Source organism: Dermacentor albipictus, unplaced genomic scaffold (genome assembly GCF_038994185.2).
Source record: "Dermacentor albipictus isolate Rhodes 1998 colony unplaced genomic scaffold, USDA_Dalb.pri_finalv2 scaffold_13, whole genome shotgun sequence".
NCBI classification, from domain to species: Eukaryota; Metazoa; Arthropoda; class Arachnida; order Ixodida; family Ixodidae; genus Dermacentor; species Dermacentor albipictus.
This window is the reverse complement of record NW_027225567.1, coordinates 11,756,363-11,767,332: the sequence shown is the minus strand read 5'-3', so window position 1 is coordinate 11,767,332 and position 10,970 is coordinate 11,756,363. Positions and strand designations below refer to the sequence as shown.

Genomic DNA, 10,970 nt, shown 5'->3' with positions numbered 1-10,970 from the left:
TGTCGATTTCTGTGTATGGGTTTTGTACTGCGATATTTATATTGCTTCACTGTGTTGTAGCTTACTGCACTCATTATGAAGCGTTACCGCATAGTGTTTGCACTGTGATATTTTCATTTCGGCACAGTGAGGCTAAGGTGCAACGACTACAATGTCGTCTTTTTTTCAGAGCACCAAACTAGTCACTCTTTAAGTTGCATAGTTTCACAAATGAAAATGACCATCATCATTGCACCACACCAGTGATTGGTTTCCTCTAGTCTTCGTTCCAAGGGAGTCATTGCAAGAATAAGGTTCACGCGTGACACTTTCTGGGTGCTGTGAGATTGCAGAGCCAATTATTCATGTTTTATGTAACATGTCTCATCAGAGCTGGCAAGTGCACTCACCTTTTTACAATTATGATTCACCTGTTGTTTAGCATTGCACTACAATTGCTGCCGAGAAATGAATGCTTCTAGTCAGTGACTTGTAGCGTTCCTATTTAAAGGACACAGTAGACGTAAAGCATTGCTGTGGAACTGGCGTCCATCTTGTCTACATTTTTTATTCCCACTTCATTCTTCTCTTCTCCTGTCTCCCGGTTCTCGCGCTTCTTCATCTTCTATTCGAAGGCTCATACCGCTTCACCCTTCCAGGTTTCTTTTGCTAACCCCTCCTGGGGTAATACTTGAAAACGTTTCCAATCGAAGCACATTCAACTGCGCCCCGTTCACCAATGTACCACACAGTCTTCAATATTCCTTTCTGAGTCGCTGTCTTTGTCACAGAGTAAGGACCATAAAATTTGGCACTGGATTCTCTTACTCCTTTCCTAACTAGAATGAGGTCGGTGACTTGAATGTCTGGGATATCTAAGCAATGTCTCTTGTCAAAATTTTGTTTCATTCGTTTACGGTACCTCTCCTCCTGCGATTTTTGTTTCCTCTCCTCGACGATCTTGAGATTTTCTAACAGCCCCAATTCACGGTCCGCCTGAAGAATAGGAGTCTCTCCTGAAGAAGCGAACTGCGGGCTACATCCCAAGCCACTGGTGTAGGAGCGATTGTGATGTCGTACAGCTGCTTCTAAAGAGCATTTCCAACCACCAGGGAAACTATCGTACATCCTGATGTATTGTTTTACATCTCGTATAGCACGCTCTGCAAGCCCATTCGCTGCGGGATGGTATGGCGCACAGAATTTGATTGATATATTATGGTCTCGAGCCCATCTTGCTAGCTTTTCACTCTTGAACGCGGGACCGTTGTCACATACAATCGTCCTGGTTGTCCTAAACATTTCCCGTTCGAGAAGGGCGATGACACTATTCGCATCTTCTTTTCCTGCCCGTGCCGCGACCATCCTGGTGCATTCATCTATGGCCAGAAGAAAAGCTTGCGTTTTTCGGACTCCTTCTCGTTTCTTATTCAGCTCGGCAAAATCAAGGTGTATAACTTCAAAAGGCACGTTCGAGTGGCAAGGTATTATCATGGCGTCCGTAGGCTGCTTATATTTCACTTTGTTGACTTGACAAAGGTGGCATGAACGAACGTATTGCTTGACGTCTTTCATGTGAGGCCACGTAAATCTCTTGATTAGCTTGTTGTAGGTGCGCCAAAATCCGTCGTGTCCTCCCGATTCTGGGCTATCGTGGTACAAATAAAGAACCTTTGAAATCAGCGTTGGCGGGACTTGATAGCGACCTTCCATAAACATCAATTGTTCAGTGCCTTCCCACAATTTTACTTCATTGATTTTTTCAGATTGTTCGGCCTGTATCATCAGTCTAGACAATGCATCTGCATCAGTCAAAAGGGGTCCAGGTCTGTGGGAGATGGTGAAATCAAATTGCTGCAAATAGTTCACCCATCTGGCGATACGTCCCTTAGGTTGGGTCATATTCAAGAGATGAGTGAGGGCCTGGTGATCGGTGAACAAGGTAAACTTCGCACCTTCTAGGTACGTACGGAAGTACTGAATTGCTTTAAGGACTGCAAGCGCTTCCTTTTCAGTAGTGATGTAGTTGACTTCAGGTGGCTTGAGGGTGTAGCTGTAGTAGCCTACTACGTGTCGCTTTTCTCGGCCGGATGCTTCTGGACATTTCTGGTACAAGACTGCACCTGTTCCATAATGTGAGGCGTCGGTATTCAGTTCAAAGGGTAAAGTGAAATCTGGTATGCGTAGAATAGGGTCAGCAGAGATTCTGTGCACCAGATCACGGTAGACTCTCTCACATTCATCATCCCACACAAATGGAACTGCTTTCTGCGTTAGGCGCGTGAGGCATCTTGTTTTTATGGCAAAGTCTTTTATGAAAGGTCTGAAATGTCCTGCTAATCCCAAAAACACACGCAATGAGTGGACGTCATATGGTTTTACCAGTTGGGATATCCTCTCAACGGACTCTTGTTTCGTGCTTTTGGTAGTCCCATCAAAGACTCTTCCAAGAAACACAACTTTTCTTTGAAAGAACGCACTTTTCTTAAAATTAACCTTGAGGTGTGCCAAGCTAAAGGCATTTAATACCTGGGACAGGTGTTCCTGATGCTCTGCCTCTGTTTTGGAGAAGACGATAATATCGTCGATGTACACGTTACAAAAGACACCTAGGAAAGGCTTCAGGACTTCGTTCATTATCTTCTGGAACCATGCTGGTGAATTTTTCCAGCCGAAAGGAAGCCGGTTATACTCGTACAGGTCGAAGGGCGTGATAAAAGCAGTGTACATTTTTGTTTCTTCGGTTAGCGGGATCTGCCAGAAACCTTTGCACAAGTCAATACGTGAAAAACATCGGCAACCACCTGTCTCATCTATAATCGTGTCTATCTTCGGCATGGGAAATGGTATAAGCTCTGTCTGGCGGTTGAGAACCCTGTAATCTGTGCACAGTCTGAAAGTTCCATCTTCTTTCGGCGCAATAGTTATGGGAGAGGCGAAGGGTGACACCGAAGGCCGGATTATATTCGCGTCTAGCATCTCCTGCAATTCCTTCTTCAACCATATCTTGCGCTCTCTTGACATGTTATAAGGCGATTTTCGGATGACAGTCTTGTCGGTTAGTTCGAAAGGCACCTTGTGTGACGTCATCGCTGGTGGGTAGCTTCCTATGCATACCAGTTCAGGATAGGTCGTTGCAATATCCCTCGCGCACTTGACAACTCGCAGGTTATCTTTTCTATCAGGCTGTGTCTCTTGCCTTGATAGTCCTTCCACTAAAACAGCATCGTCCCAGTAAACGTTGATTTTTAGTTTCTTTATATCTGGTCTGGATAGCAGAAAGTCATACGTCACCCCCTCAATCACCAGTACTTCACTCTCTATTTGATGACCTTGGAACTCGATGTTTACTGAGGCCCATTGATTATGCATTGTCACTTTTCCGTCGTAGCCTTGCACCCGTAGTACTCTTCCACTATGCAGGTGACTTGCATCTACCAGCTTGGCATTAATTATAGACACAGAGGCACCGCTGTCAACCAAAGCCATCATATGTCTGTTTCCCACTTTGACAGGGATGTGAAGTAGGCTAGAGCAAGTTAAATAAACAGTCTCAGTTGTGGTCATCGGGTCGGACTGATCACCCTTGTTTATCAGTTTTGTGGTCGTCGGAGCCTCTTCAGCGTCCGAAAGGAGGGGAACGGGGTCGCTGTCGACGTTATGCACCCGACCTCTGGGAGCGCGCCAACCCAAGTTCTCTGTGCCGCCTGCAAGGCGGCGCGGTTCTCGCTGATTACGGCTTGACCAATCCGCGCCGGACCGTGTGAAGCGACCGCTTGAGCTAGCGTTTATATTTTCTTCTGAAGTAAATGATATGTCGTGAAGGCACTCCAGGAGCCCGTCCATAGTTTTAGGTGACCGTATTTGCACTTGCTTCAGGACTTGCGCGTGCAGTCCGTGCATTATTAGTGCTACTACGGCAGACGGAGGAAGCAGAGGCTCGGCCAGCTTTAAAAGGCGGCATTTGTCAAAGAAATACTCGACGAGGGAGCCTTGCTTGAATTTGAAATTAAGCGCGGCGTCCCACCTTTGCACTGGGTTGCTTCGGAATGTCGTCAAGAATTTTTCTTTCCACTGATTCCAAGAGTTGCCAGCCTCTTCAATAATGTGCAAATCATACCACTTCCGTGCAACACCGCTTAAGTAACTACGCATGTTAGTAATCTTGTCCTCATTAGAATGCGCTCACCCATTTTTGTTCTGTTGTTTGAGTTTCCTTTGAGTACTAGAGGAGGATTTTTTGGTTGAGAGGTGCAATGCGTGCGCCCATTTTTGTTCTGTTGTTTGAGTTTCCTTTGAGTAATAGGAGGATTTTTTGGTTGAGAGGTGCAATGCGTGCACCCATTTTTGTTCTGTTGTTTGAGTTTCCTTTGAGTACTAGAGGAGGATTTCTTGGTTGAGAGGTGCAATGCGCGCACCCATTTTTGTTCTGTTGTTTGAGTTTCCTTTGAGTAATAGGAGGATTTCTTGGTTGAGAGGTGCAATGCGCGCACCCATTTTTGTTCTGTTGTTTGAGTTTCCTTTGAGTACGAGAGGAGGATTTTTTGGTTGAGAGGTGCAATGCGTGCACCCATTTTAGTTCTGTTGTTTGAGTTTCCTTTGAGTAATAGGAGGATTTTTTGGTTGAGAGGTGCAATGCGTGCACCCATTTTTGTTCTGTTGTTTGAGTTTCCTTTGAGTACTAGAGGAGGATTTTTTGGTTGAGAGGTGCAATGCGTGCACCCATTTTTGTTCTGTTGTTTGAGTTTCCTTTGAGTAATAGGAGGATTTTTTGGTTGAGAGGTGCAATGCGTGCACCCATTTTTGTTCTCTTGTTTGAGTTTCCTTTGAGTACTAGAGGAGGATTTTTTGGTTGAGAGGTGCAATGCGTGCACCCATTTTTGTTCTGTTGTTTGAGTTTCCTTTGAGTAATAGGAGGATTTCTTGGTTGAGAGGTGCAATGCGCGCACCCATTTTTGTTCTGTTGTTTGAGTTTCCTTTGAGTACTAGAGGAGGATTTCTTGGTTGAGAGGTGCAATGCGCGCACCCATTTTTGTTCTGTTGTTTGAGTTTCCTTTGAGTAATAGGAGGATTTTTTGGTTGAGAGGTGCAATGCGTGCACCCATTTTTGTTCTGTTGTTTGAGTTTCCTTTGAGTACTAGAGGAGGATTTTTTGGTTGAGAGGTGCAATGCGTGCACCCATTTTTGTTCTGTTGTTTGAGTTTCCTTTGAGTAATAGGCGGATTTCTTGGTTGAGAGGTGCAATGCGCGCACCCATTTTTGTTCTGTTGTTTGAGTTTCCTTTGAGTACTAGAGGAGGATTTCTTGGTTGAGAGGTGCAATGCGCGCACCCATTTTTGTTCTGTTGTTTGAGTTTCCTTTGAGTACTAGAGGAGGATTTTTTGGTTGAGAGGTGCAATGCGCGCACCCATTTTTGTTCTGTTGTTTGAGTTTCCTTTGAGTAATAGGAGGATTTCTTGGTTGAGAGGTGCAATGCGCGCACCCATTTTTGTTCTGTTGTTTGAGTTTCCTTTGAGTACTAGAGGAGGATTTCTTGGTTGAGAGGTGCAATGCGCGCACCCATTTTTGTTCTGTTGTTTGAGTTTCCTTTGAGTAATAGGAGGATTTTTTGGTTGAGAGGTGCAATGCGTGCACCCATTTTTGTTCTGTTGTTTGAGTTTCCTTTGAGTAATAGGAGGATTTTTTGGTTGAGAGGTGCAATGCGTGCACCCATTTTTGTTCTGTTGTATTTGCCTCTTTCTATTTATGCTTATCCAGCTGCAATGCCAGCGTGCTTTTTTTATTTACACATTTCGAAGGCGCCTAGTCATTCACACTGGAATCGTTACAAATAGTTGTCGATTTCTGTGTATGGGTTTTGTACTGCGATATTTATATTGCTTCACTGTGTTGTAGCTTACTGCACTCATTATGAAGCGTTACCGCATAGTGTTTGCACTGTGATATTTTCATTTCGGCACAGTGAGGCTAAGGTGCAACGACTACAATGTCGTCTTTTTTTTCAGAGCACCAAACTAGTCACTCTTTAAGTTGCATAGTTTCACAAATGAAAATGACCATCATCATTGCACCACACCAGTGATTGGTTTCCTCTAGTCTTCGTTCCAAGGGAGTCATTGCAAGAATAACGTTCACGCGTGACACTTTCTGGGTGCTGTGAGATTGCAGAGCCAATTATTCATGTTTTATGTAACATGTCTCATCAGAGCTGGCAAGTGCACTCACCTTTTTACAATTATGATTCACCTGTTGTTTAGCATTGCACTACAATTGCTGCCGAGAAATGAATGCTTCTAGTCAGTGACTCATAACACTGACAAGGGAATGGACATACCTGGGATAGTCATACTTTCTTGCAAGGTCACGTAAATGTAACTGCAAGTTTTACATGCCGTGGTGAAAACGAATTGTGTGATGCTGATGTTGCAATGTTCTCACATGCTTTGCTGCCTGAAGCATGTTGTACTACAAGGTTTGTGATGTACTTGTCATCATAGTGTGATAAAGTTGACCTATCTATTTTTTGCGCTTTTACGTTAATTTACATCTACCCATTTGGACATGAGGTGACGAGTGTAATGCTGTCACTACACTCGGCGTTACATTTTGTTTGTGTTTGAATCCTCATGCATAACGCGTTACTTGCTTGCCTCGCCTGCGTATTCATGCTTGCACAGAAGTTTTGATACACCTAGCACAAGAGATGGCTAGCAAGCATATTTCCTCACTCCTACCAGCGTACATGTACCTGAGCGTCAAAATGCACAGGATGCGGCGGTTGCGTTCATTCTGATATGTTTTATGAACATTTTTCGCACCTTTTGCTGATGGTGACCATGAGTATAGAGTGCCAATCATATGTATTGCTTCCATCAAGTCTGTCATGACTATGATGGGTCAAGGGATGTTTTTATTTCATATTTCATGTGATATTTAAAGAAAAGGCTGCACTTTCACGTTGCTACCGTGTTTCATGTTCCACTAGGAAAGAAGTACTTTGTGATGTGCATATTGCATAAGAGAATGCTAGCTTGGGAGCAGCAGCGAATGCAGTTCTTCACAGATGAAGGGGCATGAAGCATTGCCTTACGACTGCTTCGCGAGTACTACTGTTAATAAGTGGCAGCCTTGGAGACTTGCATAGTGACGAGGGTACAATTGTTTCCACGGCTGTGGCATTCTATTTAAAGGATTCTTTGTATAAGTGTACTTCATCATCATCCTGCTTACACCCACTGCAGGGCAAAGGCCTCTCCCATACTTCTCCAACTACCCCGGTCATGTAGTCCCTGCAAACTTCTTAATCTCATCCGCCCACTTAACTTTCTGCCACCCTCTGCTTTGCTTCCCTTCCCTTGGAATCCATTCCGTAACTCTTAATGACCACCGGTTATCTTCCCTCCTCATTACGTGTCCTGCCCATTTGTTTTTCTTGATTTCAACTAAGATATCATTAACTCGTGATTGTTCCCTCACCCAATCAGCTCTTTTCTTATCCCTTAACGTTACACCCATCATTCTTCTTTCCATAGCTCGTTGCGTCGTCCTCAATTTGAGTAGAACCCTTTTCGTAAGCCTCCAGGTTTCTGCCCCGTAGGTGAGTACTGGTAGGACACAGCTATTATACACTTTTCTTTTGAGGGATAATGGCAACCTGCTGTTCATGATCTGAGAATGCCTGCCAAACGCACCCCAGCCCATTCTTATTCTTCTGATTATTTCTGTCTCATGATCCGGATCCGCAGTCACTACCTGCCCTAAGTAGATGTATTCCCTTACGACTTCCAGTGCCTCGCTGCCTATTGTAAACTGCTGTTCTCTTCCGAGACTGCTAAACATTACTTTAGTTTTCTGGAGATTAATTTTTAGACCCACTCTTCTGCTTTGCCTCTCCAGGTCAGTGAGCATGCATTGCAGTTGGTCCCCTGAGTTACTAAGCAAGGCAATATCATCACCGAATGGCAAGTTACTAAGGTATTCTCCATTAACTTTTATCCCCAATTCTTCCCAATCCAGGTCTCTGAATACCTCCTGTAAACACGCTGTGAATAGCATTGGAGATATCGTATCTCCCTGCCTGACACCTTTCTTTATTGGGATTTTGTTGCTTGCTTTATGGAGGACTACGGTGGCTGTGGAGCCGCTATAGATATCTTTCAGTATTTTTACATACGGCTCGTCTACACCCTGATTCCGCAATGCCTCCATGACTGCTGAGGTTTCGACTGAATCAAACGCTTTCTCGTAAGCAATAAAAGCCATATATAAAGGTTGGTTATATTCCGCACATTTTTCTATCACCTGATTGATAGTGTGAATATGGTCTATTGTTGAGTAGCCTTTGCGGAATCCTGCTTGGTCCTTTGGTTGACGGAAGTTTAAAATGTTCCTGATTCTATTTGCAATTACCTTAGTAAATACTTTGTAGGCAACGGACAGTAAGTTGATCGGTCTATAATTTTTCACGTCTTTGGCGAAACGAAGTGTACTTCGTTTGTGTTTAAATTATCATAATCTGTCGGATGTGTAGATTGGGAACATTGACCATCCGTATGGAGGTGCACTTGTTGTGTATACAAATTTTTTAATGTATTTTCCGCTGTACAAACACAGCCCTGTGATAGCCTAAGGGCACTGCACTTTGTATAAATAAATTATGTATTATGAAAACTCACCATTCCTGTGTCCTTCAGAAAAGGTTGACAACGGCGCTGCGCTGCTCCCTTCCTCTGAGGAACACGTCGCGTGGTGCCAGCACCTGGATGTCTCCTGGCTCCTCTGGCTCCTCAGGTGGTGGCACTTCCCCACCATAATCGTCCAATGTCCAGTCGCCCGCGTCCAAGGCAATGTTATGCAGAGCAACGCATGCATAAATGATTCGCGCTGCTCTATCGGGGCTGTATAGCAGTGTCCGAAAGCGCTGCAAGCAGCGGAACTTGCTTTTCAACACCCCGATACATCTCTCCACAACATTGCGCATGGATGCGTGCTCCTGGTTGTAGTGGCCTTCAGAGGTGGTGCCGGCATGGCTGCCAGGTACTGGAACAAGCAGCCATGGCTCGAGAGGATATCCTGAGTCTCCTGTTACAGAAAGGGACAGTTGAGTGCTCTGCCCTAGTTAGGGGTACGCATTACGAATACTAACCAAGCAGATACTCGCCAGGCTGCAGTTGTGCGGCTAGGCGTGCACGCAGTGGATTATGCTGCCACACCTAAGAGTCATGGCATGAACCAGGGAACCGGGGGTCCACAACAAGGATGCGAAGTTCCACGTTGCAAACCTGCAATGGGGAGCAATACAAAATACCGCTGCAGATATGCTCGAAATCCGTTTTGTCATTGATATGCACAAAAGAATACACGTACGCTGGTACAAGTAGCAGACTGTTTCAGCCATAGGCATGCACAGGGTCTTGCAATTGGGGGGGGGGGGCAATGCGCCCCCCCTTGTGTGGACGCCTATGGTTCGCACTAATTATGGCTAAATGAAAACTCGAGGCCCGATATTGCGCAAGAACCCCCATACGAGCCAAAGACAGCCCATGCACTGGTTGTAAGTACTTGCGTGTTCAAAATGCTTCCATCGTGTCTTCCCTACAGTGTATCCATTTCTGCTACGACTGCTGCCCAACTAAAACAATTTTGGAACGGCAGACTGATTATGCACAACACATGGCACTCACCATTAATCCCGACATGTGGGATTTCAACGAGCTCGTAAACAGTTCCCCGCATGTCCTCTTTTAATCGTTACATTACTTGTTATGCCAGCTTGGGCATTAAACTGAACAAGTGCAACTATGGGCGAGTAAAAACGGCGACAACAGTTTGAAGTAAAACATTCCAACGGTACTTACGACCATGACGTTTAGGGCGTAATAACCCTTTCTCGACATGAAGCTCGCCGTGTCGGCCGGGCTGAGTCCCTCTGGCTTCATGATGGCGATCAACGTGCCGTCGACGCACGCTAGCACGCCTGGGATGGCGCCGCGTCGCGCGAACGCCGCCTTAGCCTCATCCTTGGCAGACGGTGCGAAGGGAAAGTCCACCAACTTTCTCCGGGCAGATACGGAAATGATGGCCTCCGTCACCTCGTGAATGGTGCTGCTCACGGCCGACTGTGCCATGCCTACGTGTTCCTCGCGACCAACGCTCCTCTGGAAGCTTCCGGTGGCGAAGAATGGCAGCGCGCACAACACCTTCCTTTCTGTGGAAAGGCCACTCGCTCGCTGGCATCCAATGATGGGGTCAAGCTCGTCGCACAAGCTACGCGCTGTTCGTTTGGACAGACGAAAATACTGCCGGAACTCTTCTTCCGTCAACTCTTCAAATGCATCGTCTACCTCGGGTCTTCGTCTCTGCGCGACTGCAGCAGCCGCACAGGCGACACGAAAAGGCACGCCAGAGAAAAACGCCATGTTCTCCAACTGTTGGGAGCGCGGAATCGGATTGAATCGGATACAAAAGATGCTAACTGTCCCAAGCATTTACGTTTTAATCCAATCCAAGCCGTTTGGTAGCCGTTCTAATCCGTTCTATCGCTCCGGACGGACTCTCCGTCCGTTCCGTGGCGTTCGCCCGTTAGCAGACGACACGGAATAATTATGAGCAGCAAAACGTCACGGCTCACGTGACAATTGACGTCATGGCATTCGTCGCGGTTCAAATTGACCAATCGTGTGCGGCTCGATGGAACGGACCGCCTCCGTTCTGTTTTGGAACGCGTACAAGATCGCACCATAGTAGGCTAATGGCTGAGATAGCAGATATTAAAGGGAATCTGAAACACTTTTCGAAAATAAAATGAGTTCTCTGCGGCATTCTACAGTTTTGAGCCCCCTGAACACGAATATCTGGTTCAAAAAGGGCGAAAACAAACGCAAGCGGCTGTTTTTCCAAGAAAACGCTCACCAGTGCCTCAACGCATCGCGCGAACGCCGCTGTTGCCTGTGATTGGTCGGGGCCGCTGTGACGTCATTCGCGGCAGTCGC

The 10,970-nt window shown here is 45.8% G+C and overlaps 1 protein-coding gene across 1 annotated transcript; it reads right to left on the bottom strand.

Moving 5' to 3' along the window:
- Positions 1 to 8,668: 8,668 nt before the first annotated feature.
- On the bottom strand, positions 8,669 to 10,397 carry LOC139051684 (putative nuclease HARBI1). The gene is made up of 3 exons (XM_070528651.1): positions 9,837 to 10,397; positions 9,125 to 9,191; positions 8,669 to 9,060 (listed from the first exon to the last, which is right to left on the bottom strand). Exons 1-3 carry the CDS (start codon positions 10,395 to 10,397, stop codon positions 8,669 to 8,671), a joined length of 1,020 nt encoding a protein of 339 aa, XP_070384752.1.
- Between the last annotated feature and the right edge of the window lie 573 nt (positions 10,398 to 10,970).

Bases quoted from the DNA above. Each gene is read 5' to 3' on its own strand.
- LOC139051684 (XM_070528651.1), bottom strand. From the start codon at position 10,397: ATGGCGTTTTTCTCTGGCGTGCCTTTTCGTGTCGCCTGTGCGGCTGCT. The intron at 9,192-9,836 runs GTAAGTACCGTT...CATGACTCTTAG, and splicing joins ACGCCCTAAACGTCATGGTC to GTGTGGCAGCATAATCCACT. The intron at 9,061-9,124 runs GTTAGTATTCGT...TTTCTGTAACAG, and splicing joins GCCTGGCGAGTATCTGCTTG to GAGACTCAGGATATCCTCTC.